The sequence below is a fragment of the Botryllus schlosseri genome, chromosome 11 (genome assembly GCF_051294905.1).
Source record: "Botryllus schlosseri isolate E-star chromosome 11, Bs_hap1, whole genome shotgun sequence".
In the NCBI taxonomy this organism is placed as follows: domain Eukaryota; kingdom Metazoa; phylum Chordata; class Ascidiacea; order Stolidobranchia; family Styelidae; genus Botryllus; species Botryllus schlosseri.
The window spans coordinates 24,743,052-24,759,567 of NC_137246.1; the positions used below are offsets into that span (position 1 = coordinate 24,743,052).

Here is a 16,516-nt window from a genome sequence, read left to right on the forward strand (position 1 = left end):
GTAAATAAGCTACAGTAGCCTAAATTTAATAGTAGCCCTAAAATACACGGTAATAATGTTCTGCAGCCTGCAGCATCTTTCGCTGGTAAAATGCGGCCCGTTATGCATGGCCAAGTTGAGAACCCCTGCCCTAGGGTGTACGATACACCCGGATGAAGAGCCCTGCCCTAGCTGGCACAAACAAGCCGCGACCACCACCGGTACTGCCCACACAAGCAAGAGAACAACTGTGACAGGTACACCCACATTTATTCGAAATCAATCATAGATGAGCACTAGCATGTAAAATCACTTGCGACTGGCTGCTCTGCTCTTGATGTCCGCCTGTATCTGTATCAGCTTTCTGGGCGTACGCAGTCTCAGACTTCTCCTGCCTGGTTGAGATTGCACGCCTGTGTCTGGCTTGGCATGTACCTCGGCTTCTGTGTATGAGATTCTCCGAGGCTTCCTGGCGCTTCTGCGCAAAGATGATTCGTCAGATTCTCGGTTTGAGTTGTCGTCTTTATCGGTAACTACGTCGACGGCCCTTTTCGTGGCAGAACGCAGACTTCTCGTAGTTCTCCAGGTGCTTGAGCCATGCTCGTCGATCTCGCTCGTTTTCTGAAGTTCAGCCTTTGACGCATTGGGCTCGGGCGTTTCTTCCACAGTTTTCAAAATGTTTTTGACGGATGCACGCAATCTTTTTGGACTGACGCAAGTCAATCCAGATTCGTTATCGCTTCCTTTACGCGGCGTGGTTTCAGTCCCTTTTGCTCTGCCGGGCTTCGTGTCGAATGCCTTTTCCATGGCTATTTCATCGACACATTCAGAGTCGGTAAGATGGCCTTCAGAACAGCCAGAGTCCTTATCACCATTCGAGTCAGTGATTGAAACTGGGTCTGTTTTGTGATCGACTTCCATATCCTCCACCTTGTCCAAAGAGGTTTTGTCAGACACACGTTGACTTGAACTCGTACACGTCCCTACAATATTCCTATCAGCACTTTTGGTTTCCTTGGCTGTCGCTTCACTAGACTTGTCAACCACGTTTTCAGTCACCACTTTCTCAGTAATTTCTGAGTCAGCGATTCGACCTTCAGAATCTCCAAGCTCTTCTTTTATAGTGATGACAGTCGTGGACGTTTTAATCTCCGCCATGTCTGGGCCCGTTTCAAAAGGTTGTGTGTCCTGGGCAGCTTCCGCTTCAATTTCAGCTTCAACCATTTCTGTAGAAGCTTTTGTATCAATCTTCACCTTGCCTGTGCCTGTTTCGAAAGGTTGCGTGTCCTGGGCCGCTTCCGATTCAATTTCAGCTTCAAGCATTTCTGTAGAAGCGTTCGTTTCCTGGCCACTGTTACTTGGTCCTTGCGAATCCTCCGCATCGTTTCTGGTTTCCTTTGTATCTGACACCGAGCCTGGAGGCTTCTCGTTGGATGCAGTTTCCTTACTTTTTCCAAGATGAATCTTTTCATTGTCTGCCGAATTACTTTTCGCTTGTCCACCACCGTCACCAGTGACTCGTTTGAAATGGATGATCAATTCGCAATGGGTAGTATGCGGATATAGGTCGACAGGTTGCGCGCAATACGGAAGGAAAGGCAATCCCGACATTCTTTTAGAGGGTCGCTGACACAAGCTGTCAACAAAATGCGAACGACTCGTAATAATTGATCACAACACGGCGAGATTAATACGTAAAGTCATCGAAGCATATTCTCATTCAACTTCAACGGCTATAACGCATAATATAATGCAAGGGCTTTTTAAACTACAAAGTCTGCTGTAAGGGTTGATGAAGTGCCATCCATAGGGAGCTTCAATCGTGCACACAGAACTAGCGGGTTATCCCCACAACTTCAAACAGGATTCATTCAATCATCTCATGCGAGAGAGCAGTTTGCTATCGTGATAAGATCAGACATGGGACGCAAAGATTTCAATCAACGTATACCCTTACAAAGCATCTTACTCGGAAAAATTCTTGTAAATAGATTGCGGATTGCACGAAACGTAGATGACGGTTTTGATGGAGGAGCACGCTCTCATGCACTGGATGACCTGGAAACACGCGAATGGATAACGCGCCGCGTTCGGAAACGCGGAAGAAATCATTCCGGTACCTTGTCATGCAATCCCGCCCTGGGCGGGTCGACGACGGCCACAATTTCCGCCGCACCTTTGGAATACGCCTTCACCAACCCGGGCATAATGTGTTCGGCTTTGCCGCAATGGAACTCTACATTTTCGACACCTGTTAAAAACCGAGAGTTTGAGGGGCGGTCGATTAGTGTCGGTACCCAGGGAAAAATGATGAAATTTATTACTACTTAATTACGCAAATGTCAAAATTGCTTCGAATAGAAGTAGGAAATGCCTGAAATGCAGCAACAAAAGGTAGATTATGTTGCACCTTTGGCAGTTAATCAGGCGCTTCTTCGATATACCGCCGAGATCAAAATTTATAAACGGAAAAATAAATTCTTTTTTCAGGTTGGGTGCGAAATATTAGGGTTGGAAGTGGGTTAGGGTATCCCAATATTAGGGTTGTGGGTGAAAAATATTAGGGTTGTGGGTGAAAGACATTAGAGTTAGCGGATGGCAGATATTAGGGATGTGTGAATGACGTATGTTAGGGTGGGACTGGGACGTGAGGGATATTAGGGTTAGATGTGATAAAATCCCCGAGCTAACGTCCGAAACCCCCAACCCTAACATCTGTCATCTTCCAACCCTAATATCTCCCACTCACAACCCTATTATTGGGATGCCCTAATCCTAACCCACTTCCAACCATAATATCCGGCACCCACAACTCAAATCCCATCCCAATCCCAAATACGAAAAAGAATTTATTTATCCGTTTATAAATATTGATCTCGCGGGATATATCGAAGAAGCACCGTTAATCATAGGTGGCCAGTGGCCACTTTCAAAATTGCAAGACGCACCCTTTTGACAACGCCAAATCACTTTCGACTATACAAATCGACGCAATTTTCGAAAATATGTTTCGCTATCGTGATACTCCGGCTATAATCACAATTTCAATCATAAAAATGAAGTGCACATATCACAAAACCGCTTCAAACTTTACAAAATTCTAACTCTGATACTGACCAGTAATAAAAATAACATTACTAGCACGTCGCCTACCGTTGAGCTCGGCGTTTCTTTTCGCGTCTTTGACCGCTTGCTCGTTCATTTCGATCCCGACCACGCGCTTCACTTTCGACGCCAGAGTCAGGCCGATCGTCCCCGTGCCGCAGCACACGTCAAACAATATGACTTCGTTATTTTCACCTGGGAGCAGCGGCAATAGTCAAATGGCACCACCAGAGAATTGAGATATGATTTTTCGAGTACCGAAATCATACGGTCCATGCCACTAAGAGTTGATCAATCAACGAGTAACATACTTTCGATACTATTTTAAGCTGTGGCTGTAAACCTCAACTGGTTGTATCGCAGCATCCAAAACGTAATCGGTAATGTGATGTTAAACAGGAATTATATTCTTTATTGCCCAGACCTAAATATTTTCTTACCAACACGCTGACTGCCTTCCTTATCCCCGTTTGCTATGGCTGCAGTTTCAATGCGATCATCGAGATTCAGCATTTTTCCAATTTCGGAATACAATACTTCAGCGGCCCGGGTGTTGCACTGCAAACAATTTCTTCATTAGACTCGAGTAGAATCAAAGCAAATTTCCTGTCTAGTACACGCAACAATTTCTAGGTCAGTACATGAGTAAGGATTCAAGCCTCAATTTTGCATAAGAGCTCAAAACTGTGCAGCAGAAAATCATAAGCACTCAATAGGGCTGTTCAAAAATAGCTTATTTTACAAATTCTACTGGCTACTTGTTGAAATTGTTGGGTTGCCTAAAAATACAATGCATATCAAATTTGCCGAAATTCCAACCAGTAGCAGCGAAGTTTTTGGCGTAGAACCTGGAGTATAACCCAACAATCTCATCCAGTAGATATTAGTCTTTGAAATATAAAGCTACTTTTGAACGACAGATTTCGTGTCATTGGGAGGGGCCGTTCACACTTTCATTTGTGTGCCTTGGGGTCGACTTCTACCAAAATACACCAGCCAAGGTTGTGTCAACAAAAACAGTTCGTGTGCCATCTAAAAGTAGTACATTGAACGCTCTCGTATTCGAAATTTCATGCTGGCGAGTGGTGACGTCATATTTTGTGCTACGGTTGTTGATATAAGATGTTCTTTTGAATTCTCTACTAGTTGGTGATGATTACCCCTGACGAGTGTCGGCCAAAAAAAATTTAGGATATTTCAATATGAATATCCTATCCAATTATATATTGAAGTTCTGTACCTCCAAGAAGCTTCAGAGCTATTTCTGAACAGCTTTATAGAGCTCATACGTTCTGACTTCGAGTGTCACAACACAAGAAACGTAAAGTCACCTGGAAAAACGCGTCGGGAGAAATCCGAAATTTCAAACCCAAAAGCTTCTCTGTGATATGCCCGTCGCCGAAGATCACTTTTGGCGGTTCGATAATCTGTCCCGATTTCCTGTGAGTCGGAATAATTTGATACAGCAAGGTGGAGACAAGGCCCTCGCGTTCCTTTTCCTGGAAAAACTTCTTTAAGCTATCCTTTTCTTCGGTTTGCCGCGCTTCATCGAAATCCTGAAATTACAGAGGAGTCAGACTTCATCCTGTTCTAAATCAAGCTTCAGAGGATGAGCAGTTTGAGCACCAGGGCTAGTTTTTCTCAGAGCTTCTAGTTGCTGACGATTACCCCCTCGACCGGTCTCAGCCGAATATATTCAAGTTTATTTCAGTATGAACAAATCATCCCATTTTATACAGAAGTTGAGTACTTCCTAGACCAGTGGTTCTCAACCTTTTTGACTTCGCGGACCCCTTTTGACCGTCACGGACCCTCGCGGACCCCCTCAAGTTTTAGTTCAATTTTAGCTCTTTTATGGTGCAACCTTCATCTGTTATGTGTAAATATGAATTGGAGGCTTGTGATTAACAGCAAAATGAACGATTTTTCTTGAAAATAACATCATACTATTTATGTAGAAATTGGTAGACTTTTAATACTTCGAAGTTAATTTTGCTGCTGTATTTATTGAAGTACGTGGTTGTGTCTTGGAAATCCGCGTCTTCGTTTTGATATGAAGGAGTGCCGAAAACCATTTCCGCAAATATAGATCGAGGCTAATTCAATATTAACGCATAACGCTTCCGAAGATATTTTTGGTGTGATCACAACATTTATGGCACCAAAATGAGGAAACATATATTTTATGAACATATCCCGCCCAACATCTAGCACAGGGACGGGCAACATACGGACCTCGGGCCGGATTCAGCCCGCGACGGCATTTTGATCGGCCCGCAGAGAGTTTCTACCGTCAAAGTGAAATCCTAATCTAGAAGTATAGTCAAATTTTATTCGCCAAAGAATGGATCCAAGTTTTCCAACTTTAGAAAGACTGTTATGAAACGACTTGTTCTGTTCGGGTTACATATATATTTACGAGCAAACATTTTCGACCATGAACAATTGAACATTAACAAGACAAGGCTGCATACCAATATAACTGGTGACATGAATTTCAGGGTTGGCTAGTAATGCTTTGATGGCAACGAAACACTCCTTGTTCATAAAAAAACAGCCTTTTCGATAGGGCATCCGCAATAAGAATGTGCCAAATCTGATTTATAGCCGAGCTTTAAGAGCAGGTATATCATTGTCCGATTTATGACGAGTGTCAGCCGACAACAGTCGGGTTCATTTCAATATGAATATACTATTCAATTGTATATTGAAGTTCTGTACCTCCAAGAAACTGTTCAAATAGTGGTTATGTATATCACAGGATAAAATGGATTTCGTGTGGCGAGGTTTCAATCCCTGCATTGGGACAAATTAGAGAAACATTTCGGAAATTTTCATTTCAAACGACTGTTCACTAATTTGATGAGACTGACAACTTCAAATCGAGAAGGTTTCGCAGACATTACGACGTCACCCTGATTGACGTTACTATCTTCATATTTTTATTTTTTTCACAGATCCCAACAAAACGTCTCTAAACAGCAATATGTTTTTATCACCGGGTTATTGGAAAATTGGCACTGAAACTGAATTTCCACACTGCGATAGTTCATGTCAGATGATTATTATGATGATAGGAGTCATGTGGTTTTAGCAGTTGTGGTGTGGAACTGCCGCATGTTTTCTCAAATTAAAAAATAAAATAAAAATTAGGCTATCAACCATTTTAAAAATTTAGTGGTCTCGCGGACCCCCTGAAATTGCTTCGCGGACCCTCGGTTGAGAACCGCTGTCCTAGACGCTACTCAAGAAGGAGCACATAATTTTGATTTTGCACATAACACAAGACAAGGTAAGGTATTAATACCTTGTTCTCCGTTACTATTACGACGGCCATGACCTCTCCGTCCAAAGTGCTACGCACAGTCAACTGACGCCAGTGACCCTGGTGATTCTGAGGATTGTAGATCGCTTTGTTGGACGACCTCACGTAGTCTTGAAATTCCTTCGCGACTCGCTGCATGTCGTCGGGCAGAATATCGATGCCAGACGTCTCTTCCACGGCGCACGTTTGGTCCCTGAAAAATTTATTTGACGATGCACAGTTGATGCTACATGCAAATAGTATGGTAGAATACCGTACATCAGGGGTTCTCAAACTGCGGGCCGAATGCGGCCCGCGACATCTTTCGTTATGGATGCAATTATTACTGCCACGGTATTGTTACTTATTAATTTAGCTACTTACCTCTCTTATTGCACCGTCTCTGTTTGTTTGATTGCTCATTTTTGCTATGTTCTGGTTTGTTGATATATGCTCGAGTTTAGATTGTTATTGTTTTGAATATGCATTCGGTTGGACTCTGATTCAAGAGAATCCCGCTACGTAGTACATTTTTCAAAGAGTGTTTCACTCACAGTGAATGGTTTCAACAGAAAAAAGAACAAGGAATGGGAAATTAAACGGGAAAACTTGGTTTGTAACTCTGCGTGGAACAATGAATTTGTTTTCTCAGATATAAATTGTTTGCGCAACTCAATGATATATGCGCATTACGCAACTTAGCAGCAATGACAACATCACCTGACATCTTTCGAAGCTACAGTTGTCTGATTCAACCGTGACCAAAAGAGTAACAGCAATGTCAGTCGATTTTTTTACCGCATGTTCTGAAACACGTTGCAACGTAGACTACTTTAGCCTGGCATTGGACGAATTCACCGACTCCACAGACATTTCATAGCTAATTATCTGGGTGCATTTTATCAGAGTGGACATATTTGCAGAGGAAATACTGGCTGGGCAAACGTGGAAGGGGGACCAGCGAAAAAACATCAACTCGACAATGCTAACTTCTGTAACTAATGGTGCATGCCCCCCGCCATGGAATGAAAGGAGAAGGGCAAATTGGTTTGCTCAGAAATGACCCCGAACGCCAGACTTCTTCTCATATCACTAAGAGCTCAATGTGATAATGGCCTATGTAACGAAAAAGTTACCGCAATTTTATACTTGCTCGCTGACACTTTTAAACAGAGAATTCGGTTCTCTGGTGGAAGGGTTCAAAGGTGCTCGTATACGACTGGTAAATAGGCTACAGTGGCCTAATTTTAATAGTAGCCCACGAATACATGTTGATGATGTTCTGCGGCCCACAGCATCTTTTGCTGTTAAAATGCGGCCCGTTACACAAGGGAAGTTGAGAACCCCTGCCGTACATGAACAGTGGCATAATATTTGGTGATATGATTGTTGATATACAGTGTTTCTTCGAGTAACGGGGTGATTCCGAGTTGTGTGCAATATATTTTCGGTTCTGATATATGACTGACCAAGGCTCCAACAGAGTAAATGAAGTTTCGAAACCGTATTTTTAATCGAGAAAATATTATTGGTAAAACACGTTGCTCTCGGTGTGAATCGACTCTCACTAACCGAATCAATGCAATTGAAATGAGATAGACTCGAATCGTTGCTCCCAGCTCCCAGAACATCTCAAATTATTGCAGACTCAAGAATGAGCCAAAAGAATAGTGTCCGACTTTTTAGAACTATAATCACAACATCAAAATCATACAAATTCGATAACCACATTTACGATCAACCCATTCGACAAGTGACAATAAAATTCGTTGACGTGGAGAAAGTGCAAGTGCAAGCATACCTACAGCAAGGTGAAATTCTGCATCTTTACTGGATCTCAATTCATACTAACATAACAGCTTGAGAATTGTTTGGTCTAGAGCAGTGGTTCTCGACCGCTTTCAACTCATCGCCCCCCTTTATCAAGCTCGACACAAATTTCCACATAAAAAATATAGGGTCGTTTTTCCAGGTAGGTGCTCGGAAAATCGGTTTCCGCATCCACTTTTCATCGAGTTGACCTCTTTCTCGCATCACATGCAGAATAAGCCGTCTTCACGTTCATATTTTAGCCGTCTTAATTAAATATATCCCACTGGACAACATTTCCACCCATTTTGATATTTTCACTCCCTTGCTTTTCAAAATCATCCACGGGGGGGTTGTCGCCCACGTTGGGACCCACTGCTCCAGAGTGAGCGCCGTCTAAATTTCCACGTTTCAACACCTCAACTTTGAAAAATAAAGTACCTATATTTTCCAACGCGATATCCCACAGTTTGCAGCCCGTCTGTGCTAATTCCGGCGGTGAATTCGCTTTTATTCCGGTATTTCGTCGTGACGGGAGAAGGAACGATCGATTTGAGCGGACAGCACATGCCGTCGACTTCAGCTTTGTTTTTCATAACCCACACGAAAACCTGAACAGAAACAAGCCGGTTTCAAAGCAATAAATCGATAACTACGTGCTAAATAAGCTACCTCGTGCGTCAACTTCAATTGGCCCAGTTTGTAACGGCACGTCTGTAGAAATTCTTTCATACCGTCGTATGCTTTGGTGAGTTGGTCCTCGTATGATATGTCGTGCCACTTTGTGACTGATCTTCTGAGCAATTCTAAAGAACATCAAATTGACGTTGCAAAATAAAATGCGGGCATTCAAGCCAAAATTTTCAACTACAAATTCCAAATTTCACTTATTTCCGGATGCCATATTTTGTTTGTTTATTCCTTTCATTTTCTTCAGGTGAAAATATATAATTATTAGGACAACAGTTCACTATGACTAGCACTTGAAGGTAACCAAAAATCATCACTCACACAACCAATAGTCATCATGCAAAATGAAAATCTTTCCAATTTAAAATTCAAAATCAGCAATTCTAATTTGCAAAAGTTGAAATCTTTTAGTTGTACGACTCTGGAAGAAATCATCGACACAAAACACCCACACTTCAACCCCGCTTGAAAAATTACCTGCGGGACTTAGTTGAGACATAGACAAGTCAATATCTTCTGTTTTACGTCTTTTCGCGGTATTTCGATTGTCACGGTCATCCAGTGCTCTTTTGCCGGCCATCGCATCTACCTTGGGCTTTGCATTCTTCACCTTCAGCAGACTCCCTTTATACTCGAAGCTAGATGACACAGTACAGATATCACAGGTGGCATTCGTACGATTTTCGTATGTGCAATACGACATTGTCCAACATTGGTGCTATCGCAAAGCTATTACCCCGAGACACGCCCAACATAATATTTGTCATTTTGGACAAATATACATCTCCAGATATTCACACGAGCTTTGTGACATGTTTTTTTTTAATATATAAAGTGGTACAAAAACAGGTTACAGTTATGTTGATGGTTTGATCAAGGTTGGGATACAATCAGCGAGAGCTAATTGAAATAAAAACTACACTACGTTATACCCATGTACATAAACCATAGAACTATGTCGATGTTAGAAACATATTGTAGGTCTTTTGCAGTGGTTCCCAACCTTTTTCGTCTCGTAGACCCCTTGGCCGATATCTGAGCTAAAATTCCCCCTATAAATAAGTTGCCTGTGGCTAAAAAAGGTGTTTTACCGCACAACCATTTGTTGACTACCATTTACCATCCGGGTAGCCGCTAACGAAAAATAAATCACCACAAGTCCCTTTGCTTAGGCCTCGAGCTGAATCGATGAATTTGGTATGTTCTTCACGTCCGCTCATACGTTGGCTTAAAAAGGTTAGCATTTTCACCAGCGGCCTTGTGCTGAATTCGGCTTGACTTTTTCCTGCTTAGTAGCAATTTGGTCGAGAGGCTGTCACGGGCTTAACGAAATCGTCTCGTGAGCATCACTTTATCAGAGGATGTCATATCTACGGAGGGCATTTAAACATTCACCTAGCTTAAGATCCGCAAAAGAAACATACAATTGTAAAGAACCAGTGTGAACCCAGTGTATCTTCCGATACATCCCTGAAGTCAGATTCCCCCCCTAAAAACTTCAAAATCCCCCCCCCCCCGGTTGGGAGCCAGTGATCTATAGGAAATCTGGAAAGGTATGACGTTCCATCAGAATTCTTTACTATCACAAACAATTTATTCCTCTACTAGCCAACAGAGGTGTGCTACAATTAACCATAACAAAGTCATACATAGAAATATTGTAAGATCAGTGTTGTAATGACTCGAGTCATGACTCAACTCGAGTCAGACTTGAGTCACGATTTTTTGATGACACGACTTGACTCGAGTCAATTTCTCAAAATACGGAAATGACTCGACTCGAGTCAATATGTGTATTGACTCGACTTGGACTCGAGTCATTGCGCATGACTCGAAGCAAGTCATATGACTCGAGACTCAGCCGGCCAAGACCGAAATTTCATTGCAATTTCGAAGAACAGTAAAGTAACCACCCTATTGGGATTACGTCTATTGGTACTGGTACTTGAAAATGCGACCAGAATCTGTTAAAAGTGAGGAAAATTAGTATATGGTAGATGCGAACCATTCGATATCACCAAACAGAGTTATAAGCAGGGTTGCCATCGACATGGACCAAAAAATAAGGACAGTCGAAAAATTAGATCGGCATTAAAAGGCGTTTTTGTGCATATACCTTGTACTCACTACTCATATCAGCCGTGACTCATCATTTTCCATACTTTTCACCGAAAAGAAAGTTGGTCTTGGGTCTTGGATCTTGCCCCCTCCCCCCCATAGGGTGATAAACCAAACTCCTTCACCTCGTTGTGATTAGAGGCGTCAACCAAGATGGGAAAAGGCTCTACACCAAGTTCAGACGAAATCGTTTTAGGCATATGGAGCAAGAACTCCAGTAACAATATTTGTAGTCTTGGTACTGGCCAAAGCAAGTTTACTTGTTATGGGAGTTGGGGAATATTTCTTGAAACAATTGCGATGTGCAATCGTTGGTGAGGAATAATTGCTGGTGTTTGACAGTATGGAATGCCCAGATACCCTCAGCAGCAGCTGCATTGTAGTCTGTGGTCGTTGGTGCTGATCGACTTGTGAATTTTATTCAATCGACTGGCTCCAACTAATCAATGATACACTTTTTGTGTTTAGGTATCAAGATAAGTTGAAATAGCCGTCTTTCCTATGACCTCCAGGTTAATCTCACAATTACAGATATTGCAACACAGATAGGCTACCACAGGAAAACAATCAAAGCTCTGTAGTTGTTGAAAATAAGACAAAATAAGGACGCAACTCGAAAGGAAGGACATTTCTTAAAAGTAAGGACATTTGAGTCTTCTAAGACGTGGCCCATCAAAATAAGGACAATTCTTAGAAATAAGGACGGTATGGCAACCCTGGTTATAAGAGTGGGTTTAACCAGACTTTAACTGCAAACTGAGCAGTCAACACAATGACTTGGACTCGGACTCGAGTCATAATACCATGACTCGGACTCGAACCTCTGCTGGATGACTTGGACTCGGACTTGACTCGGTGGTGAATTCAAAATGACTCGACTTGACTCGAGTCAAAACCATAAAAGTGGAAATGACTTGTGACTTGGAGCTTTTTGACTTGGTTACAACTCTGTTGTAATGACTTGAGTCCAGACTCGACTCGTGATATTTTGGAGACTCGACTTGACGCGGGTAATTTTACAAAATAGGGAAAATGAGTAACTCGAGGCAATTTGTGTATTGACTCGACTCGGCAGTCAATACAAGCATTTTGTTGCAACTGATGTTTGTAGGGAGAGAAACTGTATACAGCGAGGAAAATGACTACACCGTATATTATGAATGCAAGGCATTCGATAGGCCTATTAACCAGCAAACAGAGTTGTAAAAAATTGAGTTCAACAGTATTGAACTCGAAAATGCATAGTGAACACAACGACATGGACTCGAGTCTCAACACAGTGACTTGGACTCGAACCTTTGAACCCGACTTGGACTCGACTCGGTCGTCAACAGAAAATGACTCGACTTGACTCGAGTCAAAACTACAAAAGTTACAACCCGGTGCAAGATAAATAAAACGGCATGTGGGTTGATGAATATGTCCATTGTCCCTCTATGGAATCTCGGTTCATTTTTCGAAATCGATCCTGTGTGATGAGAGCTTTTCTGCATAAAATGATTAAGTAATTAAACAGAAAGTTCTGCATGACGTTGCCACCAATTATAATCTGGCCATTGCCTATAGAAGCCTACTATCGATGTTTGTCAGCAAAATAATTTTAAAGTGCATACATACTTGTCCAGTGCCTCGAACGCTTTCTTCTTCTCCTCCTCATTCTTGAAGGTGACATATATTTTTCCAACTTTTGGGATAACTTTAATTTTGTGGGGTTTCAGATCCAGTTTTTTCTTCAATAGTTTTTTGTATTCCGCTATAGTCAAATAGGATTTATTAACACTAATTTTGGGGATAGTGCCCCTACTGGAATCTCGGTACATTTTGCCTGACCACGTTGGGATTGTTCTTGTTGATCATGCCGAACGAGGGGTTGGTTTGTCAATATTTTCATTATTTCATTTTCTAGGGCAGGTAAGATACGGAACAACAAGATTGTTTAAACAAAAAGATAACCAAGAACAACTTACTATAGCTTGATCTAGAAATCTTTGGAACATTTCCAATCTCGATCTTGTAGAGTTCTGACGTGAAATGGTCAGCTTGAGTGTATTGAAACTCAGGCATAACCTGGAGACTGATATTGCTTGCATCTTCCCGATCATTCTTCTGCGTTTCCAACTTGACACTGACGTCAGCCACGCAACCGCTATCACTCTCCTGTGTTGACATTGTTCGCGTCTGTACGATGTGAACGAGCGAAACTGGCTCACGAATTATATATTTAGCTCGAAATATTAATATCTGAGAAGTGACAACTGTACAATGTACATCTCAGCTTTGCACAAGCACACGTTTTTCGTCAATGTCTAACAACAATTACAGGATCCAATCACCACCAAGGTTGTCAAATTTGAGAAGTCGGGACAAATAGGGCTCTTTACGTACTTATAGTTCCATTAGAACTTTTTTATCAGGCTAATGCAATATTCTTATTCTAATTTATGTAGACGTTCGCATAACACTGCCCCAACATGCTATTCAATATTGGCCCAAAGCCGAGTTTGCGGAATAGACTATCCCATGCTTTAACTCAGGGCAATTTATTTATGTCGCGGTTGATGCGTGACGGCATTGTGGTCTTCTCTTCCTAGCAGAGATGAGCGGATTATCTATCCTAATCCAAATCAAATCCAAAGCGCTTCAAATCCTAATCCATAACTTCATCATCATCATCATTGGTTTATTAGCAATTTTATCAGTTCAATACACCACAAAAATGCGATACAATGAAAAGACAGGAAGATGTCGAAGCGACAAGGAGTAGTCTATGGAATCTGACACCCACCTTGGCCTAGGCGATGTATATTTATTTATTTGTATATTTAAATCCGTGTCCTAATCCGATTCTAACCTGAAATTCAGAAAAAATACTAATTTATGCAAGGCAGGAATTTAAAATTATTCTGTCACAACAAACAATTACCTTGATTCAAGATAACTTGGCATGGGGCCGCACCACTCATGCTCATTCGCACCGACTGCGCCATAGTGTAGTGTACCATAAGTACATTGATAACTGTTCTGAATAAAGTTTGTCGCCATTCGCTACACGACATATCAATCTCCCAGAAAATCTGTAAATCCAATCCAAATCCGAATCCGTTCAGAAAAAAATTTATGATCCTAATCCAATCCAAATTCGACAAAATTGCACAAGTCCGGTTTTACAAATCCTAATCCTAATCCATGCTCATCTCTGCTTCCTAGCAGAGATGAGCGGATTTGAAATTTCTATGTCCTAATCCAATCCAAATCCGAACCTTCAAATCCAAATCCAAATCCTAATCCATGACTTTTTCATATTCAAGTCCATGTCCAATCCTAATCCGACTCCAACTGGAAATTCAGAAAAAATACTAATTTATGCAAGGGAGGAATTGGAAAATTTTCTTTCACAACCAACGATTCCATTGATTCAAGATAACTTAGTAACCATAAGTACATTAATAACTGATCTGAATGAAGTTTGTCGCCATTCGCCACACGACATTTCAATCTCCCAGAAAATAGGTAAATCCAATCCAAATCCTATTCCGTTCTGAAAAAAATGTTCAATCCAAATCCAATCCAAATCCGACAAAATTTCACAAATCCTGTTTTTTCAAAACCTAATCCTAATCCATGCTCATCTCTGCTTCCTAGATGTAGATCTGCAACATCACTTTTTTCTTGTAAATCCGAAATGTAATGGCATACGGGTGGAATAGCAGAGCATTGTGTATGTGCTATATAAAAACTAAAATCTCGCGTGGTGTCGGGGCTCGATCTCTATCGCCTTATTAATTCCTCATCAAACTCTCAGATCAGTCTACTATGCCTTAATTCACTGCTATCTCATTTATGGGATCCTAGTTTGGGGACCTGCTGCAAAAAAACATCTGCAGAAATTGCGAGTCTTGCAAAACCGAGCCATACGAATTCTCTGTCGGAAATCTAGATATGAAAATTGTAATAGCATGTATCGACGCGTTGGAATATTGAGAGTGGAAGACATTTTCAAATTTGAGGTTATGAAATTTATGCATAGCTATCATCAGGGTGAACTGCCACTATATTTTGATAATCTGTTCAAGATACCTTCAGACCCACCAACATCATACCCGATTTTCTTCTAACTTGTCTCTGTCTGTGCAACACCACTCTACCAGTCTAGTACAAAATTCGATCAGTTTTATTGGTGTCAATGTTTGGAACAAGCTGCCACCTAATCTCCGCAATTTAGACTCTTGTGCATTTAAAAAACAATGTTTTCATTCCCTTATCTCTAACTACGGCTAAATTGTATTTGCATTGTATTTCGAGTTGGTCCATGATACTGTGTCTTATTTTTCTTTTCGTTCGTTAGTTAATTTTTTTGTTTTTGTTTATTAGTTATCAACTGTGAAAATTGCTCCTGTCCTGGATGGCTCGGCTCTGAAGACTTTGTCATATCGAGCCTCCCGTCTACCTTGCATGTCGCATTTCACTGTTACATTTTTGTAGTGTAATGTTGATGTGTAATGTATACGAATATAGATTCTCTCTCTCTCTCTCTCTCTACTGTCTAGTACTCAGTATCTACTTACTGTCTCCTGTCCATCGATCGTTTATCAGGGGAGTCAGTGCTGTGGTGGGGAGTCAGTGCTGTGGTGACAATTCAGAGGTGGTCAAAGTAGCCTAGTCAAGAAAGCTACGAAAGTAGAAGAAGAATAACGACGAAAATAACATACTCAAGTACGAGTAGAAGTAGGCCTACGTCTGAAAGTAGCCTACGTGTAAATAGCTTGGTTCATATTGATGCATCCCGGGAGGTGTCAATCTTTGACAAAATAAGCAGTCGGCCACGTCATTGGATGTAAATGATAGTATTGATATGAAAATGCGATACTAATCTTTTGTTTACTGAACAAACCCGTTTTAGAGAATATCATGGCATGGCGCCCTCCCCCGGCCCCTAGTTCAGTCGAAGAGCAATGCGGAGAAGTTTTGTCGGATACGGCTTTACCACTTTGTGCGAATAGTATACGTTAATTAAAAATATGGCAGATCGCAAAAATGCCATAAAGTGTATGCTTTATTTTCGGAAAATATAAGGCATTACTACACTTGCTTTTATGCTTCAACATGTATATGTTCTCCAGACAAAAGAACTGAAACCATAGCTATGCTGAAACTATAATTAGAACTCAACGTAAAATCCTCGTAATTGAAAGAAAAATACAAATACTACTTCTAAAAAGCGGAAAGTATTTGTCATGTCTTTTGTTCGGAAATTTTCAACGGTGGTCTGCTAAAACAATTGTCTAACGTTATAAAAAGTCAAAGTCCACTTTTCCCGATTAGGACACATCGTGGGCTGCTAGGTATAATAGGTAGGCCTAATTGCTATATTGCAAAACGGTAGTTTCAAACGTTATTGGGGTAATAGGGGAGATGTGGTACCGATGGATCACTGGGACCGAAAATACTTTGAAAATTCTCTATGATAATTCCACGATTGTACTCCGTGAACTTGTCTACAATTGCATGCTG

General features: G+C 41.3%; 4 protein-coding genes across 4 annotated transcripts in view; 2 read left to right on the top strand and 2 right to left on the bottom strand.

The window, feature by feature from the left end:
* Positions 1–16,516, top strand: part of LOC145449520 (tRNA (cytosine(72)-C(5))-methyltransferase NSUN6-like) — a 264,578-nt gene that overhangs the window by 116,744 nt on the left and 131,318 nt on the right. The gene's annotated exons all lie outside the window — the stretch shown is intronic.
* Positions 1–16,516, top strand: part of LOC145449530 (protein SGT1 homolog) — a 63,261-nt gene that overhangs the window by 7,540 nt on the left and 39,205 nt on the right. The window lies entirely within an intron of this gene.
* On the bottom strand, positions 233–13,323 carry LOC145449502 (tRNA (uracil-5-)-methyltransferase homolog A-like). The gene is made up of 12 exons (XM_080327886.1): positions 12,973–13,323; positions 12,623–12,758; positions 9,365–9,525; positions 8,870–9,003; positions 8,639–8,808; positions 6,392–6,602; positions 4,416–4,640; positions 3,525–3,642; positions 3,133–3,279; positions 2,100–2,230; positions 1,949–2,037; positions 233–1,615 (listed from the first exon to the last, which is right to left on the bottom strand). The coding sequence occupies exons 1-12, from the start codon at positions 13,172–13,174 to the stop codon at positions 289–291; spliced, it is 3,051 nt and encodes a 1,016-aa protein (XP_080184012.1). The 5' UTR covers positions 13,175–13,323; the 3' UTR covers positions 233–288.
* The window catches only part of LOC145449524 (uncharacterized), a 44,787-nt gene continuing 31,970 nt past the window's right edge, over positions 3,700–16,516 (bottom strand). Inside the window, exon 9 of the mRNA XM_080327915.1 lies at positions 3,700–4,334. The gene's annotated coding sequence lies outside the window, so the exon portion shown is untranslated. The remainder of the gene's footprint in view (positions 4,335–16,516) is intronic.